The sequence below is a fragment of the Loxodonta africana genome, chromosome 11 (genome assembly GCF_030014295.1).
Source record: "Loxodonta africana isolate mLoxAfr1 chromosome 11, mLoxAfr1.hap2, whole genome shotgun sequence".
Classification (NCBI taxonomy): domain Eukaryota; kingdom Metazoa; phylum Chordata; class Mammalia; order Proboscidea; family Elephantidae; genus Loxodonta; species Loxodonta africana.
In genome coordinates, this window is record NC_087352.1 from 15,814,957 (window position 1) to 15,839,195 (window position 24,239).

At 51.9% G+C, this 24,239-nt stretch overlaps 1 protein-coding gene across 2 annotated transcripts; it reads right to left on the reverse strand.

Moving 5' to 3' along the window:
* Positions 1-19,681, reverse strand: MED25 (mediator complex subunit 25). Of its 2 annotated transcripts, none has more exons than XM_064293944.1 (18): positions 19,512-19,681; positions 19,371-19,416; positions 19,092-19,216; positions 11,312-11,410; positions 10,763-10,883; positions 9,660-9,822; positions 9,415-9,545; positions 9,115-9,202; positions 8,811-9,004; positions 8,266-8,394; positions 7,646-7,731; positions 7,505-7,562; positions 7,271-7,378; positions 5,247-5,435; positions 4,792-4,863; positions 4,443-4,661; positions 3,975-4,155; positions 1-1,820 (listed from the first exon to the last, which is right to left on the reverse strand). In XM_064293944.1, the coding sequence occupies exons 1-18, from the start codon at positions 19,643-19,645 to the stop codon at positions 1,579-1,581; spliced, it is 2,385 nt and encodes a 794-aa protein (XP_064150014.1). In that variant the 5' UTR covers positions 19,646-19,681; the 3' UTR covers positions 1-1,578. The 2 variants fall into 2 exon arrangements, with proteins under 2 accessions (XP_064150014.1, XP_064150015.1); XM_064293945.1 differs by lacking the exon at positions 1-1,820 and adding an exon at positions 3,444-3,576.
* Positions 19,682-24,239: the final 4,558 nt, after the last annotated feature.

Below are 24,239 nucleotides of genomic sequence, written 5' to 3' on the forward strand. Positions count from 1 at the left end.
TATCATCAAATTGCATCTTTACTGAACTGTGGTGAATGCATGGAACAGAATACAAACATGTATGAGAGTGGGGGTGGGTTATATTTTAACGTCAAAATTGAAAAAATACAAATTGAAAAATAGAAGTATTTCATTAGTAAAATTTTTCTCTTTCGCAATGCTTTCTGCTCCTTTGATTTGAAGCCAGGAGACTGACCTCTTCCCTTCGGCCCCAAGATCTCAGGGTCAGGTCATGGATGTCACAGAGCCATGAGCAGCTGAGAACTCAACCTTGAACTCCTGAGCTGGGCGCCATGTTGGATTCCAATCTGTGTCTTAACGGAAACCAGCTGTTTACAAGCATGGGCTACTTCCATGCCTGGGTATTCGGACAACTACATGGCATAGTTGCAGAATATTGGTCTTCAGACATCATCGCATTTAGGGGCCCGCACCCTATTGCACTATAGCTCCAGAACTCCAATTTGGGGTCTGCATTCCCATGGTCAATAGTAACTGGACAGGGTTGGTTCATTTTCACCAAGTCACAATGCAGAGCCTTTTGGGGGATTCGGTCTTCAACCCCCCACAATGTGGTCCAGGCCATCACCTCTGTTCTGGACACCAATTTTGGCAAAGGGAAGGGAGCCAGACTGTTCTTGCCAACGACATCCCCATATCCAACCAGGACAGGGCAAATGCCATCATACATTCAAGTAAAGCTGTTTGGGGATGTCCTTGTGGAGAAACAGTGTTCAAGAAGGTATCACCTCACCCTGAAGTCTCGACTGACCTTGTCGGGGGAGCCAAGGTGTGGCTTTTTCCTTATTTGAAAGGAACCAAGTAGATTTATTTAAACAGTTCTGGTATCTTTCACACCATCACGGGACAACCAAGTCAATGAGCTCCTGTGAAATGTATCAAGTGGAGCTCACTGTCAAGCTGCCAGCGGTGAAGGCGCAGGAGAGTACAGTGTCTATGATGACCGTGATGTTCCGTTTAGTTTCTCAGAATGATTCAATTTCCGGTAAATGACACAATGACTGACTTCTGCATCCTCACCTAACGTGGCCACCTTGGATCCAGGTGTCCTGACACGTCCCACAGTGACACAGGTCTCTGGAAAACCACAACTGTCTGCTGTTGTGCCTAAGAATTCTGCCTGGCCTACATGAGTGAAACTCTGCACTTCTCTCAGTCCATAGAAAAGAAGTCACTCCCCAGGGCTAGGCCTGCCTTGGCACCATGGGGTCACAGAGTCCTTCATTCACACTGAAACTCGCAAGGCCATCGATAAATAAAGCCAACTGGGTGGTAACAGTTCATGAGCAGCAGTGAGAGGAAAGGCCACAGTTGTTTGGGCACTCCCAAGCAGGTGGACTTATAAATCACCTGATTCATCTTTGACTCGCCGCGCCATGCAAAATGCCCATCAGACGTAAGAGAGCGGGTGTGTGTTTCTGTTTGGGACGTGTTGTCCTGCTTCTGTGTAAACCCTGCCATCCGGAGGTTTGAAGGCCGAGGTGATTCTTTCCACATGATTCCGTCTCTTTGTCTGCCAGCCACATCACACCTCTTCTTCACACTCCAGAGCAAACACTACTGACACTCAAGGCCCTTTTTCAGCTCACTGAGGATGGCATCACGCGTCTGCTCCGTGTACTGGTCGTAGCTCTTGCTGTGCTTGGATTTATAGTGACGCCTCAGGTTGTAGTCTTTCAACACAGACACGATTTTTTTGCATATTAGACACGTAGGCATGCTCTTCACCTCCACAAAGAAATAGGCTCGTTCCCATTTCTCTCGAAACACGCGGCCCTCTCCTCGTTTTCGTTTTGCCGCTTTTGATAGAGACATGGTTACAAGAGAGATTTCACTTTCCTTTTAATGCCACCATGGGGAGGGGGGAACCCCACAGCGCAAGCCCCTTAACTCATGGGAATGGACCTTCTGCCTCACAGTGGGGGGGGCAAGAGGGAGTGGTGGGGACTGTAGCGAACCGGAGAGCACATGCCCCGTCTATAGGAGCCGCGGGGCCACAGCTCCAGCCCACTGTCACCAGGCAGGAGGGCGGGCCCGGGGCCAGATTGGCAGACTTGTCAAGAGAAGCCAAAGCTGTGGACTATTTCGGTGTGTGTTATCCTGATTTGTACAACTAACTCATTAGGGAAAAGAACAAAAAATGCCAGTCTGCTAACACAGGGAAGGCCAAACAAAACTCATCTGTCACCCAGTCCCCAGAGTAGCAACCTCTCTTCTAGGGCCTGGGAATCTGCATTTTAACCATTGCCCCAACCACTTCAGATGCAGGTGGTCCAGGTGTGGACCACGCTCTAAGCAACACTGGTCTAGAGTCTGTCAACAGGCAGCTAACTCACTGTCACCAGCCAGACTTCTGTATCCGGCTGTCCCCTGGTCATCTCTCTGGGGACATCCCTCAGGTCCCTCACCTGACTACGTCCCAAACTCGATCCTCCTGCCTTGGGGACTCTCCACCCCAGGGACGGTCCCACAGTCCACCCTGTCCAAAGCCCTGGCAGGTCAGTCTCATCTGCGCCTGTGGCTTCAACTACCAAACATGTACTGCCCCTAAGTACACGTCCTGAGCTCCCAAGGTGGCATGGACATCCCTTGGACCACTGACACTCACTGCCTGTTCTTCCCAGTTCTCTGGACACTGATGGAGGCCCCATCATCTACCATCAACCCAGCACTCCACTTCCTTCACACAGCACCCTGGCCTGAAACCCCACCCCTCCTGACTTGACCCCACCCTGGCCACCTCCTCTCCCCAGGACCACTGCCCCAGCCCCTCCCAGGCTTCCAGGCCTCCTGTTGTGCTATCTATGCCCCATCACATGCTACAGCCCAGACGAGTCTTTCTGACACCAGGGCTGACCCTAGCCCCACCCCTGCACACAGACTCCCCTAGACAAGCCACTCGGCTCAGCTGGAAATCGAAGCCCCCCTCATGATCTGGCCCCACCCACCTCTCTAGCCCCACTCACCTCTCCAGCCCATACTCCAGCTCCAGCAACATAAACCCTCCAGCTCCTCCGAAAGCCATATTCATTATGCTGTTCTCAGTACCTGGATCACCACTTGCCTCCTGCCTGGCCTCACAGCCTCTTACTTTTCTATCCGGACTTGGCTAACCTGTTACCTCCTCCTCCGGGGAGTCTGCCCTGATACCCCACCTAGGTCGTGTGCCTCTCCTGGGCTCCACGCCAGCTCTGCTGTCTCCATCAGAGCCCATGGTACTCCACGTTCTACCTGCCTGCATCCGGAACTGTGGGTCTCTCCCCAAGCCAGACGGCATCAGACTGTCTGACTCATTGCTGAGGCCCTGGCCCCACCCGCCCAGGGCCTCCACAAGGTCTGTTGAGGTAAGAACAAGGACAGAGGTGTGTTCCCCCGTCTCCTCCTGCCCAGTCCTGGGGGACGTCAGTGACGGGAGCCGGGGCACGTGTTAAAAGGAACTTTATTGGGTGTCAGGGGTTCAGATGAGGTCCATGAGGATGTCGTCCTCCATGACGCTGGGCTGCAGGCCCGGCTGGGGGACCGGGCCCCGGGGACCCCCGCTCAGCAGCATCTGACCTGGGGGGCAGTGGGGAAGGGACTGCATCTCCCAGTACATCCTTCTCCCGCCTCCTCTGGGAGCCCAGGGCACCGGGTTTGTTAGGAAGCTCCAGGGGTACGCATCAGGGGTGCCTGCTGACCCCAACTGGCCACATGTATGCTGTATCCCAAGAGCCCTTGGGAGCTGTTCCCCCAAACTGTTGCTCTAGCCCCAGAAGGACATTTTCTGGCAACCCCAGGAGCAGACACAGGAAGGGTCTTCTCACCCCTCTAGGCCCTCAGTCCCGTAGGCCCTGAGAGTCCCCCAAAGGTCATGGTGACCCCTTGTTACTGGATTCCAGGAGCCCTTGGTCTTGGTGCTCCAGCCCAGGGTGGCTTGGACAGAGTCCAGCCCTCCCCACCCAGGGCCCTCTTACCTGGCAGGGAAGCCCGAGGGGGCAGCTGAGCAGGCCAAGACTGGGTGGGCGGCGGGTGCAAGAGCGGGGGCCCCAGCTGGGGCTGCCCCAGGCCCTGGTGTGGAGGGGGCAGCAGGGCAGGAGCCCCTGGAGGCTGGAGGTGGTGCAGGGAGGCCTGGGGTGGGGGCACCCCGCTCTGGGGCTGGAGGAACAAAGAGCGCTCAGCGGCCCTGGGGGGCCCCACCCATCACCCTGCTCAAACGCTACTCAGAGAAGGTCTCAGCTGGGGTTCAGGAGAGTCTCTCTTCAAAAGGATCTCTGCAGAAGCCCAGTGGGAGATGAACTCAAAGGGACAGTCTGGCCAGAGACCTGGCAGAGTGCCACTCCCACACCACTGAGCAAACCTGACTGCCTCTCCCAGCTTAAAGGACCACCTGTGTCAGGGGCTGGGACCCGGCGCCCCCACCTGCCCCTACCCGCAAAGCTCACCGGAGGGGGGTTGAGGAGGAGGCTCCGCAGCTGGGGGTTGGCCCCGGGGTTCTGTGGCCGAAGGATTGGGCCAGGTGGAGGTGGGCCAGTGCCTGCTCCAGGAGGGCCTTGGGGAGCTCCGGAAGGGGCTTGGGCAGCACCTTGAGGCTGGGGCTGCCCTGCCGCACCAGAGGCCCCAACTGCACCAGGCGGCTGGGGCTGCGGTGGGCGGAGCTGGAGCTGGAGGGAAGAGAAACAGGATAAGGCGGAGGGAACAGAGCCCTTGAGGCCCCTTGCCTGAAGCCTCGTCAGAGTGTCACCATCCTTGGGGCCACCCTACCCACCCCAGACCCTTCAGCCCTGTGCTCACCAAATTCTGTGTGGGCCTCGCCTGGTCTTCCAGGATGGGGCCCAGCCCTGGGGGTGCCTGCTGTCCCCCCATCTGTGTGGGAAAAGGGAGCATATGAGTGACTGGGCGGCCCTGAATCTGAGCAGGGGAGGGTTTTAGCCTGAAGGGGAAAGTTTCTTGGGGAGGGGTGGCCAGAGACTAAAAGGGGGGAAAAGGTAGTAAAGTAAATAAACCTGACATGCCCAGGTCCCCTAGAAGGGGCTGAGTCTGGAAGCAGGAGAAAGAAACATAGGAAGGATACGTGTGGGTGGGGCTGAACCCGTGTTGGCCACATCTGGGGACAAACGTAAGCATCTGGTATGGAGAGCCATGAGGGCCACTGGGAGGCTTGGGCGCCTCAGCTCTGGGATCCTGGGTCTTCTGGGGCCCAGGAGAAAAGGGGGTGGGTATGGAGCCAGGGGGCTGTGATCACTCACCCCTCGCTGCTGCTCCAGCTTCTGCTGCTGGACCTGCTTGTGGTTGGTGATGACCTGCCGGATGCCATTGACGAAGCCGCTCTGGTCGTAGGGGATAAGGCCCATGAATATCTTCTTCTTGGACGAGTACAGGAGCATGAGCACGCGCACCTCGCAGGGGGCTGTGTGAGGGAAGTGCACGCAGCCCGCCTGGGGGGAGGGGGGAGGGAAGCTCTTCAGAGTCATTTCCATCTGGAAGGAGGAGGAACCCCGCCCCTCCCCGTTTTGGGTTCTAGAAGCCCCGAAGGCAAGGGAGAGAAAAGTTTCTGCTCTAACAGGTTGAGGAGACTGGAGGTCTGCTTGAGACTGCTCCAGAGACAGAAACCAAGAGATTTAAAGGGAAATTGAGTGCCCAAAGGGACAGGGCAAGGCTTAGATTCTTGCTGCCTGAAGGAACGGAAAGTGGAAAGAAATGGCCCCTGGTTCTTTAATGTAGCAGCCGCAAGGCCTTAACAATCACCTCCACCTCATAGGCCGTGTTTCTTCAGCTGTAAAATACAAAGGCCGTCCCCCATCAAAAGTCACTGGAGGGTTCACAGCTTAGATACAGAGCCCAGAACCCTCAGGCTCATGATCAGCAGTAATGGTGAATACTATGACTGAACCAGGGGGAACCCAGAGACCCCTGGGGGTGGGCACATACTTCAGCCTCAGTGTAAACCATGGGTAACAGCACACACATCACAGGGTCCTGGACTGTGACGTGACGTGCCCAGTAAACCTGACTGATCGCCTTGGGGAGGCAATGCAAACAGGGCCTTGAGGAAAGGAGGGGCTGACAAGGTGGAAGTCCTACACCTTGGGGACTCGGCCAGTTAAGTTGACCTCTCTGAGCCTTGGTCTCCTCGTCTGAGGTGGACACAGCTAGCCACCTACCCCATATCCATCTGCCCTTCTTCCCTGCCCACAGAACCCTGGTTGTTTGGGGGCAGCAAAGTGTCCAGGCCTCAGTCCCCTCAGCGGTGGCTGCTCCCTGCAGTCTCCCATGCAGCTAAGGGTGGCCCAGTGACCCGGGTCTGGCCAAGGAGGTGAAGGGAGGTCTGCTGGGTGGTAGGGGAGAAGTTTCTGCTTCCCTGAAGGAAGGAAAGTTCATGGCTCCTCCCCTTGCCTTTCTACATCAAAGAATGCAGGATGCCTAGAACTGTGAGAGCCATCTTGTCACTGTGAGGGAGAAGCCAAGAGAACCACAGAGATCCTGGCCCTGATGTCACAGTGCTATAAAACCAACCACAGCCACCATCCATCTGTGGTGTGTGTCAAAAATAAACCCCTGCTCCTAGAATGCTGCTCCTGGGACAATCCCTCTCACAACCCAGCTGCCATGCTGCGAGGAAGCCCAAGCTACACAGGAAAGCCGTGTGTCGGTGCCATGGCCATGGTCCAGGCTGAGCCCCCAGCTGCCAGCCAGCACCGATGGCTATCCTGTAAGTGGGCCTTCTGGAATATCCAGTCATGTCAAGCTTTGTGAGGACCACAGCCTCAATCACCACCTTCGTGGCAACCCCACAAAGTCCCCACATGAAAATGACCCAACTGTGTCTCACAAAACCATGACAAATAGTATATTGTTGTTTTACATCTCCACCCCAATTCTCTGTTCTAAAAGCCCTGCTACTTGGGTTTTTGTTATTTGTAGCGGAGAGCATCACGAACTCTCATGGACACTTTCTGGGTAGAGTTTTCGTAAGGGTCCCTTCTGAAAAAGTGCCCGGCAAGCAGGAAGTACTCAATGGGTTGGCCTGCTCTGATTTAAAAGGCCCCTTCTCATTAGACCCCGTCAGAGTCAACAGCTTTCTCTAAGGACTCCTGTCATACCCTGGTCAAGTTTGCCATGTGGAATGTACCTCACTCTGGTGTGTGTTATCATGATTATAAAAGCTAAAGCCCTAAAAGAAAGGGAAGGAAGCCTAGAGCACAGGCTGGGTCCGCAGGAGGGAGGATAGACCATCAGCCCATGCCCCGGGGTCCTGCGGCCCAGGACTCACGAAGCCGTTGCCCATGATGCGGTAGAGGCCTTTGAGGGACTCCAGGTCCTTGTTGGTGAAGTAGAACTGGACCATCCTCGAGTTCCGGAACAAAGGGCCGAGGGTGGTCTGGGGAGAGAAAAAGGTCGGCCAGCATGCTAGCGGGGGAGAAAGGGAGGAGCAGGCAGGGACAGGGGAAGAGAAGAGGGCCTTGTGAGAGGGGACAGGTGAGGCAGCCCGGTGCCACCCACTCACCAGCAGCTGCTGGGGGATGAGCTGCATGATCAGCTTCTGCGGCCACTGATCCGTCTTCCTGGGAGGGGAGGCCGGGAGAGGGTCAGCAGGCCACACGCCCACCCATCCACCTCCCCCGCCCCGCCCCTCACGGCCACCTACAGGTTCTCTCCGTGGTTCACGTAGACCTGGCAGGGCAGGGAACGCGTCAGCTTGGTGCTGGCATCCACAGAGGCAGGCTTTGGCTTCTGAGGGGCAAGAAGAGTGTACAGTGATGAGGGGCCCAAGCTGCATTCCCTAGGCCCCCAGTTGCCCCCACCCTGGATGCCCCAAAGCTCATGAGCCTGGACCTCTCCCTAGACCATCAATCCTACAATCCTCTAGCTTCCAAATTCCTTAAAAGTTGGGCTCTTCCTCTGGCCCCAAAACCCCACACTCCTCTGGCCCCCTGATGCCACAAGGTCCTGGGACTCTGCCTGGACCCCAGATCCCAGACTTTTCCAGGTTCTGCATCTGAAACAGAACTCTTAATACCTATCTCGTCCTAAACTCTGGGCCACAAATCCTATGGCTCCTTGGGACAAGTTCCACATACCAGGGGCCCTGGCCTGGTCCCCTAAACCCCGCCCCCTGTGGGCCCCACCTACCCAGCCCCCTGAACCCTGCCCCCTACCTCCTGTGAGCCGCGCCTCCTCAGCCCCTTGAACCTTGCTCCCATGTGAGCTCTGCCCACCTAGCCCCCGAACCCCATCAAGCCCACATGGGTCCTCCAGTACACTTACCTCCTGCCACTCGAGGACCCCGCTCCAGGCTAGGAGTTTGTTGGAGACCGACTGCTGCCCCCCCAGCGCCGGGGTCCCCAGCTGGGCAGGGGAGGGGCCGCTCACGCCCCCTGGGGCCACCGAGCCTGCCTGCCAGAGGGAAAAGGAGGGCAATAAGGGTGGGGTTACACCACCTCCTGGGAGGGGGCATCCTGACAGAGACAAAACAGGCACCCCCATCCTCAGAACACTACTCTTCCTGACCCTCTAGGATTCAAGGACCTCAAGTTCCATGATGCAGTAGACTCCAAGAACTAAAATCCCAGGATCCCTTAGGCTCCTTAACCCACTCTGACCCATGGGAACCACAAGGCCACAATCCTGTTCCCAGGCCCTCTAGTCTCTGAGACAGTCGGCAGCGGCACAAGGCGCATAAGCCTAAGGCCCCAGAACCACACAACCCCTTGGGCCCTTCTCAGGAAGGCAAACTTCTCTTCTGCCCCTTTGCAGCCAGGAGACGGCAAGAGGGCAATAGGGGTCTGGGGACGGGAACTGCTGGCACCTACCATGGACGATGCCCCAGGCTGCGCAGGAGGGGCCAGGCCGGAGCCAGGAGCCACACTGGAGACAAGGCTGGGTTGGGACACAGGAGGTGGCTTGGGGGCACCAGGAGGCCCTGGGGGCAGCGGGGGGGCTGTGGGCTGGCTGAAGGGGGGACCCACCCCTGGAGCAGCTTGCTGGAGAGGATTGATGGGCGAGACTGCAGAGAGAGTGGGGAACAGGTACAAGAAGAAAGGTGTGAGAAAACAGGTGTGAGGAAGAAGTCCTGCCCAAACCCCCCACCGCCAGACCCCCTCACTCAGGACTCACAGCGTGGGCCCAGCCCAGCCTTCTGGCTCTTGGCGGCCTCCACTGCATTCTGGGCAGCCACCTGAGCTGCACTCAGGTTCCCAGGGACCTGAGGGGAGGGGGAGGGGGTGGTAAGGGCCATGTAGCCCCAGCCCCACAAGGCAGAGCCACCCAGTGCCAGTATCTCATGAAGTCGTGATTCCCATACCCCAAGAGAACACGAGCCCAGGGCTCCAAGTCCCCCACACCCCCCTATCCCAAGGGAGACTCCCATTACCCCAACATCACGGGGCCTCCCCAAGCCTCCTGATGATGCCCTACCTGGTACTGCTGAGGCACAGGGGGCAGAGGCTGCTGGGGGGCTGCTGAGAGTGCGGCACCAGATGTGGGGGCTGGAGGCAGTGGGACAGGCTGCTTTGGCTGGAGGGGGCCTGGGGCTGAGCTACCCCCGACTGAGAGCCAGGATGATGGGAATGGGTCCAAGGGGAAAGAGGAGAGGGAGAGCCAGTTCAGAGCGAGCCGGGGAGGACACCCCCCTCCTGCCACAGCTAGCACCCAGGCCTCACCAGGCAGCACGAGCCCCCGCACCAGCACCATGTGCCGGGGGTCCTGGCTCACGTCTGTCAGTGGTTGCAGCGGCTCCAGCAGGGCTGGGGGAGCCGCCTTCTCAAACAGAAGCCGCAAGGCCGGCAGCTTCCTGGGCGACACGATGGAGAAGTGGATGCCGCGCTGTGAGAAGGGGAGGATCCTTAGGATGGGCCCTCCTCAGGGCGGGTGGGTGGCCAGCCCCTTGGGCCCTAAATCCACAACTCCCAGCAGGCCTTGGGCAGGGTCCATTAGACTTGGCATCAGCTGCCCCAGGGCAGAGGCATCACTAGAGCTGTCACCCAGTGCAGTAACTCATGGTGTTACTCCCCCCACCCCAAGGACCCAAGATATCAGACCACTCAAAAACCTTAGTAAGATTTTCTGCACTAATGTGACTCGTAAATCATAGTTCCCACGTATCACTCCTTCTTTCCCTTTAACTAGTACTCCGTTCTCAAAAACGTTACGGATACAGCTTCACAAATACTAACTACCACGATGTTACAGCTAAAACACCAGAAATTTTCACAACGTCAGCGACTATAAAGACACCGGCAGCGACAAAATCAGCACGTGCTTGTAATGCATGGAGACCAAACCACGCGATTCCAAGCATCACCGTAACTGGTTAATAGCGACAACTCTGACCTGAGCACATTAGAAGGTTCGAAAAGTATATCAGCAAGAGTTTTAGTCTTGTAGGCGTACTGATACGTGTAAGCTGGGGCTACAAAAAACATCCTTCTTGCTAAATTCTTATAAAAAAAATAATAAATTTTTGACGGAACACTGCACAGAACTTTTATAGACAGTCACTCTGGGGTCGCCCCCTCTGACAGTATCACCCAGTGCAATCACCCTGAGCCCCTCTAGTGACACCACTGCACCAGGCGTTGGTGAGCTACGGTTCTTTCAACGAGAGTAAGCAAAGCTGGCTACGGAGCTTACGACTATTCTGTGACCCCACCCCCACCCCGCCATCCCTCTTCTCTCATACACTCAAGTCCAGGACTCCACCCCCTCCTTCCTCAGACCCAGGAATCTGCCTCCAGCCCCGCCTCCTCCGCCCCAGGACCCCCACCTCCCCAATCTTCTGCACGAGGTTCTCAGTCGTGTAACCGGAGTACGTGGTGCTCTCCACAGCGGGCAGCAGGTATGGCGGCGAGTTGCAGATGAGGAGGCAGACGCGGTGTGTCTGGCCACTGCCGGGGACAAGAAGAGACGTGAAGTGGGTGGCAGCAAGGGCCCTGAGGAGGGACCCAGCCCCAGCATCAGGGAGAGGTCCAAGTCCCCAACACATGATGCCAGGGGGAACACCCCCATTTTACAGATGAGATGCTACAGCAGAGAGGTGACGCGGCTGGCTCTAAGGTGCCTGGCGGGCAGGAAGGAGACCCCGATCTGGCTGACTAGGGCCCAGAATCCTCCACCCAGCAAGGATGCTGAGACCTGACACTGGCCAGGCCTTGCCGAGGACACACCCTGCTGACAGACACTAGCCCTGATTCCTGGCTCCCAGCGCTCGGGCCCACAGAACTTGCTGGACTCTCCAGAGTGAGTGAGGGATGGGGTAACACGACAGGCAAAGTGGGAGAAGACACCAGCAGACGCCTGACCTGGGCACACTTACATCTGCTCCCGCATCTTCTTAAAGTCGTCAAACAGCTGCAGGGCGGTGCTGAGGCCTTCCGCAATGAGGCTGCAGCTCTCACCTCCGCCGCCCATGAACCTGTGGGGACACACTCTCAGCCTTCAGTGGCCCCGCGGTGCAGAGTTCACGTGTTAGCTACTGCTCCCTGGCTGCCCCCACCCTGTGCTGGACTGTGTGTCTTGGGATAATGGGGACATGATCGAGGGCCCTGTACTGTTCCCGGTGCTGGCATGGTGCCAGACCAAGTGAGGACAGGACATTTGTCATCTTAACTCAGAGAAGCTGTGAGGGAGAAGCTCTGGCAGAGTTTCAGAGGATCAGAGATGAGGCAGGGAGGGTGGCCAGGGTCCTGTGCTACGTCTTCATCCTCCCGGGACTCCTGCCCCCTGTGGACCCTCCTGCCTGCCCCTCTCTGGACCACAAGCTCCAATTCTAGAGCCAGCCTGCCTCCCTTACCTTCCTGGCTGAGATGGGGCCTCCTCCTCCCTCCCTCAGGGATTTGGGCTTCTCTTCCACCTGATTTTCTAGCAAGTCACCAGTATCTGTCCCCACCTAGCATGAGGCGCAGGGAAGGCCTCTGCTCAAATGCAGCTGCTCCAGCTACAACCCTCCAGGTCACGTGGGCATGAGGCTGCCCCTTCCCGACATGCCAGCCCAGAATGGGTCCTCTTCTGGTAGCCCCCGAGGACCCTACCCCCTGCACTGTGACCTCTGTGCACCTTATCCCCCACAAGGCAGGGGCAGAGTCCAAGTCCCCTCTTGTCCCCAGTCCCACCCACTACTGCCTGGCACACTGGAGGCCTCAGGAAATGTGTGTTAAATAAACGAAGGGGTACAAGTCCAGCCACATCCATCAAGGCTAGAATGAACCCATGCTCTTCAGTGGGGCGCCTAGGGCCCTCTGTGCCCTGGGCCCTGCCACCCATCATGCACTATCCTCCCTCTGGGTTCAAGTCCTCCAGAATGTCTCACGTGTGCCTGACCCCATGACTCTCTCATGCCTCCAGGCCTCTGCAAGGGCTGTCCCTTTGTATCGGGTTGAATAGTGTCTCCCTAAAATTCATGCCCACCCTGAACCTCTGACTGTGGCCTTATCTAGAAGAAGGGCCTATACAGATACAAACAAGTTAATATGTGGTCTAGGAGTAGGATGGGCGCTAATCCAATATGACTGATGTCCTTTCAGGAAAAAAAGAAACAACAGAGAGAAAACGTCCACATGAAGATGGCAGCAGAAACCAGAGTGATACAGCTACAGGTCAAGGAATGAGACAAGGAATGCCGGCAACCACCAGAAGCTAGGAGAAACAATCAGAGGTTCTCCTCTAGAGTGTTCGGAGCAAGCAGTGCCTCCTGACACCTGAATTTAGACCCCGAGCTTCCATAACTGTGACAGGATACATATCTGCCACTTTAAGCCACCCATTTTGTGGTACTTTGTTACAGTAGCCTGAGCAAACTAATATACTCCCCCAACTAGCACACACCTCCCTCTGGCCTGGGTGAAAACCCTCCGTATCACGACACCCAGCCCAGTATCCTCTCCTCAGTGAAGCCTTCCCTGCTGGCCCCCCACTTTAGGGCCCAGCCTCAATCACGTCACGTCACCTGACACTCTATCTCCCTCCAACCTCCGCTGCCTGTATGGTCCTCACTGACAGTGACCCTCTCATCTCACCGTCTGTCTCTACGACGTGCCCGAAGACACAAGGCCTCAAGAAACTCTGGAAACACTGGTGAAACAAACGAGCATGCTGGCAGCCTGGGAAGGAGCCAATGTGGCGGGGCCCCTCACTCCCCACCAGTTTCTCATCCCATTTGCTTGCATGTCAGACTCCTGTCCTTGTGCCCACTAGGCCTCGAGTGTCCCAACTCCCAGGGGCTGCCTCTCACCTCTCAAAGCACTCAGTTACCAGTTGCAGCTCCTTACCCAACAGCCACTCCCTGGCCCTCCTCCTCTTCCTCACCATCAAGACCCTATCTTAGATCTGCCTTGAGCATCATGCTCTTTTAAGAACTACCTATATGGGATTAAAGTGACAATAGCAACTCGAAAAATGAGGCAGCAACCTTAGGGAGCACTGAGTTTACATTAACGAGGGAGGAACAACTCGGGAAAGGAGGGTGAGGATGGCTGCACAACTCAAAGAATGTAACCAACATTGCTGCATTCTACGCGTAAAAACTGTTGAATTGGTGGATGTTCTGTGGTGTGTTTTCTTCACAAAAACAAAATAAAAAATTAGCAAAGATAAAGAAATGAACTATGATGGGGAGAAAAAAAAAAGCAGACCCTATCTTGTGCTTCCATGAGCAATGGCCTTCTTTGTCACGAGAGCAGAACTGGCTAGGGCCCAGCTACCATTACTGAACATTTTGATCAAAGATTCCTCAGAAAAATCCTTATCGAAAGGGGGAAAATGTGGTACAGAACTTCAAATTCTCATGGAATTCAGGCTTTTTGGAGCCATGGAGGCTGGATGAACCGTGGCAACTACTGCCCTGAGATAATCATTAAACTTTAAACCAAAACATCCCCTGAGGTCTTCTTAAAACCAAACCATAGCGTAGCTTAAAACGTAAAGAACGTCTGCTTTGAGCATTGTACTCTTTTAACCTTTTCCTGCTCACAAGTACCTCTAGGGACCAAGTATTTTTTCTGCCTCTGAAGGTTTATTGGGAAGCTGCTGCACCACCGATAGTCCATGCTGCTGCAAGGCAGGGACCTTTATGACTTTGAAACCGAAGAAATGGGTATGTGTCCCAAATTACCGTTCTTACAGAATATTGTACGACGTGTCTGAATTTTTCACAAGAAAAGCAGAATTTTGAAAATTTTTATTTGCTATATATATGTACCAATAGACCCAGTGGGGACTCTGAGATATAATTAGTGCTACTTTCTATGTACCACTAAATACGTGTGGTATTAACGAGGGAGCAAGGAAAAAAAACCGATACTACCTACCAAAAATTCAGACACACTCAATGATTCAGCATGCTTCCATTAATGAAAACACACTTAGTATCCAAAAAAAAAAAAAAAAATCCAAAACACAAAATCATTGGTTCACAAAAGGATTAAAAAACTATATGGGATCAAATTGACAACAGCAACTTGAAAGATTAGCTAGGAAGCTTAGGGGGCACTGAATGCATGTTAACAGGTAAACAACAACTCAAAAAATGAGGATCAGAATGGCTGCACAAGTTGAAAAATGTTATCAATATCGCTGAACTGTTCACATAGAAATTGAATTGTGTATGTTCTCAACAAAATCAAAAAATTAAAAAAAAAAAAGACCCTATTTTACACAGGAACTTCAAGACCACACACCTTAGAATAGAACCCATGGAAGGACCAACCCCAGGTCCACCCTGGCGCCCATCTGCCTGTTGTTGGAGAAATCAAACCTATTTAGATAAGCCTTCGTGTGACTCAAGCCACCCCCATTTGTTCTCCCCAATATCATTCCCTCAAGCCTCCACTGCCTCCCACTTTCAGGGACTACTATGTCCCCAGGGTCCCCGGGATGTCCTGGTCAAAACAAATGTTTTTACCGACAGCTTCCTGCATGCCAGGCCCTCTGCCCTGCCTGTCACCCCAACAATGAGGCCCAGGCCCTTGCAGTTTCATTCCCCACTGACTCTTCCTCAGTGCTTGGGACAGGGCTGGGCACAGCCAGGTGCCCATGAACACATGCTGAATGAACAAATGGTCAGAACATCATGTGGAAGACTAAAACCAAAAAAACAAATGGGTTGCCGTGCGGTGGACTCCAAATTATGGCAACGGCATATGTGTCAGAGAAGAACGGTGCCGCATAGGGTGTTCAATGGCTGATTTTCAGAAACAGATCTTCAGGCCTTCTTTCTCAGGCGCCTCTGGGTGGATTCAAAATTCCACTGTTCAGTTAGCAGGTGAACATGTGAATGGTCTGTCCCACCCGGGGACTTCGAGGGGTTATTTCCCTTCCTACCTCTATTCTTTCTAAAGCTGGGTCACTAGCTGGGGGGAGCCCTTGGGTGGTGCAAACAATTAAGGCACTCAGCTACTAGCCAAAAGGTTGGCAGGTCAAAATCATCCAGAGACATCTCAGGAGGCAGGCTTGGCAATCTGCTTCTGAAAGGTCATAGGACTGAAAACCCTATGGAGCAGGTCTACTCCGCACGCACGGGCTCACCATGAGTTGGACTCAACTTGACAGCAACTAAGGACAACAGCAGCTGTGTGCGTGTGGCGGGGGGGTGTCTCTTGTAGAAAGTTAACATCTGAAATAAATCTTCCCATAGCAAGGACATTTCAACAGTCAGACTGTATTCTCTGTTCCTTGAATTACTGACATTCAAGTAGAAGAGTTCCCCGAGTGTGCAATGTGGTGAATCACTTTTTTTTTAGTTTTTATTGTGTTTTAAATGAAAACTTACAAATCAAGTCAGTCTGTCGTACAAACATTTATATACACCTTGCCATATACTCATAGTTGCTCTCCCTCTAGTCAGACAGCACACCTCTTCCCTTCACTCTCTGTTTTCGAGTCCATTCAGCCAGCTTCTGACTCCTCTACTTTCTCATCTCCTCTCCAGACAGGAGCTGCCCAGGGGTTTCATGTGCCTACTTGAACAATGGATCACTTTTATACAGCCTTTCTAGCCATGGTCTTATAGCCCCCACAAAAGTTTGGGTGAGACTATGAAAATAAAGTGCTTATAACCCACCGAGAAGATTGGACAGCTTGCTGATAATACAGATAAAAAGTACATGCTACCCTTGTGGGGGTGAGACCATGCAAATAAGGTGTATGGAACCCTAACAAGGGGATTGGTCAGTTCTGCAATCCCTGTAGGCTTATAATCAGCCATCTCAGAGATGGAAAGGGGGGACCTCACTAACACAGAGAAGAGCCCAGAGTGGAGCATGTCCTTTGGGCCCAGGGTCCCTGTACTGAGAACCTCCTAGACCCAGGAGACGGAGAAGGAAGTCTGTAACACTAGCGACAACGTGAAGCAGCAACATAGAGACAGTGGCAGCAAAAGCAGGAGACCAGTGCAAGACAGACTTGTGGGTTTCCTGGCCCATGGACCAAGTTGGTTACAATAGGCTTGCCAGCCCAGACCAAGAGCCATGTGCCTTCGGGCAGGAGGGTTCCTGGCAGAGTGGAGTGCCTCCGTGCACTTACTGGGGAGCTAGAGCTTTGTAACACTTTCCCAAGCAGGGCAGAGGCCAGCCCAAGGGGCCTAGGGGCCGAAGGAGAGGCTTGCCTGCAGCCACCGCCAAGGAGCTGTCCTGACTGAAGAATTGTATCCTCAGTCTCCTGAGTCATTCCTGATCCTGAATTGTAACCTGTTATTTCCCTAATAAGGAGCCCTGGTGGCACAGTGGTTAAAGCACTCATCTGCTAACCAAAAGGTCAGTGGTTCAAACCCACTAGCCATTCTGCAGGAAAAAGATGTGGCTGTCTGCTTCTGTAAAGATTTACAGTCTTGGAAACCGTATTGGGCAGTTCCACTCTGTCCTATGGGGTCACTAAGTTGGAACAGACTCAACGGCAGTGGATTTTGGGTTTTTTTACTTCCTTATCAAACCCCATAATCCTGAGTACCGTCTGTGAGTTGTACGGTCATTGCAGCGAATCATCGAACCCAACAGAAAAGTACAGAGTGCCATGGGAGGCACAGCTGATGGAGGGAGGAGGTATGTCTGACCTCCCCTTACAGGAACTAGCCTTGGGCTGATGCTGATGATTCACCCTGCCATTGAAGTTAGACAAGGTCAGATGCCATCCACAGGCCACTTTTACAGAGTGTGAATGATATTTAATTTTCATGTCATCCCTATTAGAGATCTACGTCAGGCACGACAGAGACAGTATTTAGATGCCTACACAGCAGATTACATGACAGTGACTACTGTGAACATTACATGAGAGCTCAAAAATTTTGCCAGCAGGTTGCTGGAATTCCGCAGTGAGCTCACAAAGTATTTTTATTTGTTTAGACACTGTCTTCTAAGTTGACTGTGAAGAGTAGATATGTAACTAAGGTGTTTAGAAAGCACTTGTTATCTCCTGTTATGGTTGATAGTTGTCATCTGGTTAGACCCCAACTCATGGTGACACCGTACGTTACAGAGTAGAATTGCTCCACACGGATTTTCTTGGCTATAATCTGTCATCGATTCATTTAGTTATCAAAATGACCCTATGAAGTCGTGATAACCAGGCTCCAAGATAACCACGGACAATCCCCGCTCCTGGTATTCACGGCCTTGTGTAGTGCCCTCATTGGGTCTGAAAGGTTATACAGAGGTTTACTAGACGATCGAAGTATGAACTACATTCTGGGTATTCCTAGACAGTCAACGGGGCTGACTCGTGTGCCAAACAGGATTTGGCAGAAGTGACGGTACGTGATTTCTGACACTTTTTAGGCCTTGTGGCTCCCTCGTGATCTACGTTGGACTGCTCACTGTAGGGCAAACCAGCTGCCGTGCTGAGAAGATACTGAAGCAGCCATGTAAGGGAGCCATCTTGGAAGTGGTTCCTCCAGCCCCAGTTCAGCCTTCAAATGACTACAGCCCCAGCCAACATCTCAGCTACAACCTTATGAGAGACCCTGAACCAGAACCTCCCAGCTTGGCTGCTCCTATGTTCCTTGCTCACAGAAACTACATGAAATAATGTAATGAACATTCGTTGTTTGAAAACACTAAATTCGGGGGTAATTTATTATAAAAAATCAAACTATTGCAGTTGAGTCAACTTCAACTCGTGGCGTCCCCAAACATTATAGAGTAGAACTGCCCCATAGGATTTTCTTGCCTGTAATCTTTATGGTATCAGATCACCAGACCTTTCTTCCGTGGTGCCACTGGGTGTGCTCAAACCACTAATATCCAGGTTAGTAGTTGAGCCCAAACCATTTGCACAACCCAGAGACCCTGATTCATTATGCAACAATGGCTAAGTACTACAACAAAAACTAACATAAGCATGATCAATGTCTCTGTTTTACAGATGGCCTACATCAAGCACAGTGGGAAAACGGACTCCTGGGTCTGAGAGTTAGCTTGTAGTCTAACAGTATTCTAACCCAGGCTAATTCCAGAGTTTGCACTATGAACTATGAAAATCCACTCCAAACCACAGAAGGATCCACTTGGCCTAGCCCTGGGCCTCCTGCTATCAGGCTTCAATGTTGTTAGATGCTGTCCAGTAAATTCTAACTCTTAGTGACCCCATGTGACAGAGCAGAACTGCCTGACAGGGTTTTCTAAGCTGTAATTTTTTTTTTTTCCACTAATTTTGGGGGGAGCAGATTGCCAGGTCTTCCTCCCATGGAGCCACTGAGTGAGTTAAAAGTGCCAGCCTTTTGATTAGCAGCCGAGTGCTTAACCATTGTGCCACTAGAGCCTCTTGACTTCAATGTACGCATCTGAAAAAGAGGCCTGGAGTAGACAGGAAACAGCGGGCAGTAAGGCAAGGGCACAGCTCAGTCACTGATGGAGTCTGAGGCAGACGCTAGAGCTCAACCAGACCTATCTCATCTGACTGGTTAAGTTTTTCCTGCTTTCAAACCGGATGACATACAGAACCTGCCACAGAAGTGACTTAGGGACAAAAACACACAAACGCCCTCACAGAGTCCTTTCAGCCACCCAGTGAGAGTGAATGGCTCCTGCAGCTCACACCCAAGCAACCATTCATTCACCCTTCCTCACAGGATTCCCCAACCTGCCCCAAGAAGGGAAGAAGCTCACTTAATGCCATCGAGCCAGGTGACAAACTCATAGGCGCTGCTGGTAGGAGCGTGACATTGTACGTAGGACTCGGGAGCACAGTCCACCGTGTTGAATACGACAAGGCTGTACTGGGTCCCCCCATACTGAGAGGAGAAGAAAAGGAACATTTAATCAGGGCCCCGCCCCCTCCTCCCTCGGACCCGGGAGTTTACGTCCCCGGGCCCCTCCTCCCTCAGAGCCCGGAGTCCCTGTCTCCCGGCCCCCTCCTCCCTCAGACCCCGCGGTCCCGAGACTCACGTCTCCACCAAAGTCCGTCTCCGCAGGAGGACCACCATTAAAATACCTGTCAGGGTCGGAAGTGAAAGGTCGGGGTCAGGCAAAAAGGTGAGGAAAACTAAAGTTGGAGGGCGGGGCCGCAGTCGCGGAAACCTCACTCACTCGATGGCCGGGAGCAGGTAGTGCTTGCGGAGGCCCTCGAAATAGGGCCCCAGGTTTGCCGTGCCTTCAATCACAAACACTACGTCGGCCACCAGGCCCCCGGCACGGGCCGGGCCCTCGGAACCGGGGACCATGCCCCGAGCAGCAGCCGCCACCGCCGCCGCAGCCGCCGCCACCTTCGCGGAATGGCCGGAAAAGCGCCTGCGCCGCGCGCGTCCCCGCGCGGGGCGGGCTCCCGCAGCTGCTGACGCCCCCGCGGCCATGTTTGTGCGGGGCATCCAGGACGCCTTTGCCCCATCTTTTTCCTTGCTTGTTCCCTCAGAATGGGAGACTCGGAAGAGGCTTAGTGAATTATTTCAGGAGCCTAATGCCGGAGATTGGATTATCGGCCGGGCCGAGGAGAGCTACACACATTCAAAGTGGCTATTCGCCGCCATCTTTGAGCGGGGCACCGCTGTTTACCACTCCGGTCAAAATCCGATTTGGCCAAGAGATTTGGTTGCTATGCAACTAGGCGGCACTTGTTTTCTAAAGGGAGATTAAGTTTCTATCTGGTGGATGGGGGGTTTGGGGAAAGGTCCAATCACATCGCTGGAAACAAGGTTGCTAGGCAATCATTTAAGGTTGCAGTCAACTTGGAAAGGAGTGCAGCTGTTACCCCCCGCCCCCCAAACTAATTCCAACTCAAGTAGAGGTTGGTAGGCAACACTTAATGGATGTTTTCTGGGAGAGGGCCCAGAAACTGACCAAAGACATAAATACATTCCAGGTGGATTAAAAATCTGAATAAATGAAACCATGAAAACATACGAAGTAAAACAGAAGCACACTGTGTAATCTTGAAAACTGGAAAAGAGTTTCATGGCAGGTGTCATGGACTGAACTGTGTCCCCCAAAAATACCTGTCGATTTAGCTGGGCCATAAGTCTCAGTATTGTGTGATTGTCCACCATTTTATGTGATTTTCTTATGCGTTGTAAATCCTATCACTATGATGTAATATAAAATGGATTAGCAGCAGTTATATTGATGAGGTCTACAAGATTAGGTAGTGTCTTAAACCAATCTTTTTTGAGATATAAAAGAGAGAAGTGAGCAGAGAGACATGGGAGCCTCGTACCACCAAGAAACAAGTGCTGGGAGCAGAGGGCCTCAGGTTCGTGTGCTGAGATGCTCCCAAACCAAGGGAAGACGATGAAAAGGACCTTCCTCCAGAGCTAACAGAGAAAGAAAGCTTTCCTCTGGAGCTGGCACCCTGAATTTGGGCTTCTAGCTTACTGGACTGTGAGAAAATAAACTTCTCTTTGTTAAAGCCATCCACTTGTGATATTTCTGTTATAGCAGCACTAGATGACCCAGAGAGCAGGCAAAACCAGAAAACTTAAATACTGATAAATTTGTCCACAAAAGACTCCATAACTAAATTGAAAGATAGACCATAAACTGGGAAAATATTTGTAACATGTGTATCGACAGAAATTTACTATGCACAAAAAATATATTAGAATTTAAAAAAATAGAGATACTTTGTCATTTAAAACACGGGGAAGAGTCCGACCAGTCTTTTCAAAGAGAAAAATTAAAACGGGCCAGTAAGTATATGAAAACTCATCTCCACTAATTCAAAAGTGCTAACGGAAAGTCCAGGGACATAACAGTTTATGATTTTCATGTTAATAAATATTTAAAAGAACAATAATGTCTATGCAGGCAGGAGGGTTTGGTGAAATGAGAAGTCTCATGCATTATCACCTTGCTCCAGTGCAGTTTGGCAGTGTATTTTCAAGCCATAAAAGGTGAATTCCTTTTGAACACAGCAGTAGCAGCATTTTGCCACATTTACTTTATTGGTCTCTTTTTCTTTTATTTTCTTAACTGAAGTCATTTAAGGAAATCCCTAAAGTCATATCATTTTTACCTCTACATGTTTAGCAGGCATCTAAAAATTTATGGACATTTCTTACATAACCACTGTGCCATTATCACTCCTAACAAAATGAAGTTAGTTCTTAGTATTATCTAACATCAAATCTGTAATCAAATTTCCCCAATTCTCTCAAAATGACTTTTTAGAACTGTTTTGTTTTAACCAGGATTCAAACAAGGACCACACACACAAGTATTAGACATTTTTAATCTAGCAAAGATCCCCCCTCCCTATTTTATGCCAGTGTAACTAAATTTTTAATGAGTTTTGAAAGAAAATAAGATTAACAGAGAAAGGAAAAATGGCCAACAGGTTAGAATAATAAGGAAACTTTCATTTTGATGAGCTGAACGCTTGAGTTGATTGGTTTTTAAGCAATTCTATTTTTGTATTAGGAATAGTAAAATATAAATTAGATAACTTAAACTGGACTTCAGCTTCTGGAATTATGATGGCATAGGTGTGCTAACATTTTCTGAGGCACTGCTTTCATAAGAGGTAGGGATAGCCTTCAGGGATTCCCTCCCTTCTGCCCCCCGCCCCCCCCCAAAAAAACAGGACCAGAAAATTACAAAAAGGAAAGAGTTCGGGGGAAGAACTGCATGCACCAGGAAGGGACTGTGTTGGCATTGCCAACAGCATGGGGACAGTTGTGAATTGAAAAACATGAGTCTGGTTCTCCAGCTAAGCCAGGACCTTCCAGGGCAGCTGAAGCAATTACGGGTTGGTGTCACTCCTGGCAACATACAGAAGTAGAAGTAAATAATCCCCTCAGGACTCAAGTCAGTATCAAGTAGTGAGTTCACAAGCAAAGACCACCAGCTCAGTGGTGAGGACTATATGTTAGAATCCACAGAAACCACCCTTGATAGACACAGACCCCCAAAGACTCCTGTTACTGGAATTGTCAGGCTCACAATGTACCATAATGTGAAATATGGTGGAAGAAATAAGGGACATTAAATTGCCTTGTGCTATAACAAATTATCCCAAAACTTTGTGGATTATTACAGCAACATTAATCATTTCAGTTTTTGTAAATCAGGCTTAGCTGGGTCTTGGGCTTCAGAGTCTCTCACAGGCTGTAACCAAATTGTTGGCTGGGGTGCAATCATCTCAGTGCTCAACTAGGGAAGGAGCTGCTTCCATGCTCACTCATGTAGTTATTGGCAGGATTCAATTCTTCACAGGCTGTTGGTGGAGGCCACCCTCAGTTCCTTGGCACATAGGCCTCCTCACTGGGAGCTCACAAGGAAGCTTGCTGCATCAGAGTGAGCATGCAAGAGAGCAAGAGAAAGTGCCGGGAAGAGAGCAAATCCAAGCAAGACAAAATTCATAGATTTTAGAACCTAATCGACTCGACGGCACTGGGTTTTAATCTCAGAAGTGCCATTCCATCAATTTTGCCATATTTGGTTTGTTAGAAGCAAGTCACAGGTCCATCTACACACAAAGGAGAGGGGGTGTGTGATGGCTAATGTTATGTATCAACTTGACTACACTATTACAGTACAGTGAATTACTTAATATGGCCCATCTAGCCATAGCCTTTTTAACTTCAACCAAATGACTGGGTAGGACTATGCAAATGAGGTGCGTTGACCCACTAAGGGGATTGGATAATGTACATAATGTGCACGGCACCCTCGTGGGGGTAAAAAAAAAAAAAATGCAAATAAACTGTATGGAACCAAACAAAGGGATTGGTCAGTTTTGCCATCCCACTGGGACCATCCAGATGTGAGAAGAGAGGATCTCAACACCACCAAGAAAGAAAAGGCAGAAGTGGAGCATGCCCTTTGGACCCATGATCCCTGCACTGAGAACCTCCTACCTCCAGGAGACAGAGAGAGGAGCTATAACATGGAAGAGACAGGGAAAAGGCACAAATCAGAAGACGGGCATGAGGAGGCTGCGGTGGGGCTTCCCGGCACACAGGGCAAGAAAGCCCAGCACCCTCGGGCACTTATCAGCAGAGTTAAAAGAACTTTGTAACGCTTTGTCCAAGCAGGGCAGAGGCCAAGGGGCCAGAGAGAGGTGTGCCTGCAGCAGGGCTGAGAAGAAGCTGTCCTAGTGGAAGAACTGTATCCTAAGCATTTCTGAACCTGAATTGTAACCTGATACTTCTCTCATAAACCCCGTAATAGTGAGTATTGTCTGAGTTCTGTGTGGCCATTGTAACAAATGATCAAACCCAGCAGAGAAGCAGAGAGTGCCTTGGGAGGGATGGTTGGTGTCAGAATTGGTAAAAAGGTTGGAGAGGGGGATGCAGACCCCATATTCTCATAAGACCAGACTTAATGGTCTGACTGAGACTGGAGGGACCCCGGCGGTCATGGCCCCCAGACCTTCTGTTGCCCCAGGACAGGAACCATTCCCGAAGCCAACTCTTCAGACATGGATTGGACTGGACAATGGGTTGGAGAAGGATGCTGGTGAGGAGTGACCTTCTTGGATCAGGTGGACACTTGAGACTATGTTGGCATCTCCTGCCTGGAGGGGAGATGAGAGGGTGGAGGGGGTTAGAAGCTGGCGAAATGGACAGGAAAAGAGAGAGTGGAGGGAGAGAGTGGGCTGTCTCATTAGGGGGAGAGTAACTGGGAGTGTGTAGCAAGGTGTATATGGGTTCTTGTGTGAGACACTGACTTGATTTGTAAACTTTCACTTAAAGCACAATAAAAATTATTAAAAAAAGAAAAAGGTTGGAGCAAGGAGGCATGTCCGCCCTCAGCCTCACAGGAATCAGCCTTGGGCCACTGGTAATGATTCTGTCTTCCCCTTGGGAAGTTAGAGAAAGTCAG

Excerpts from the sequence above, each read along its gene's own strand:
- MED25 (XM_064293944.1), bottom strand. The coding sequence starts at position 19,645 with ATGGTCCCCGGTTCCGAGGGCCCGGCCCGTGCCGGGGGCCTGGTGGCC. Across the intron at positions 9,546-9,659 it reads GCGGGGGCTCGTGCTGCCTG|TCGGGGGTAGCTCAGCCCCA; the intron begins GTGAGGCCTGGG and ends CCTGGCTCTCAG. Across the intron at positions 4,864-5,246 it reads AGCTGGAGCAGCAGCGAGGG|ATGGGGGGACAGCAGGCACC; the intron begins GTGAGTGATCAC and ends TTTCCCACACAG.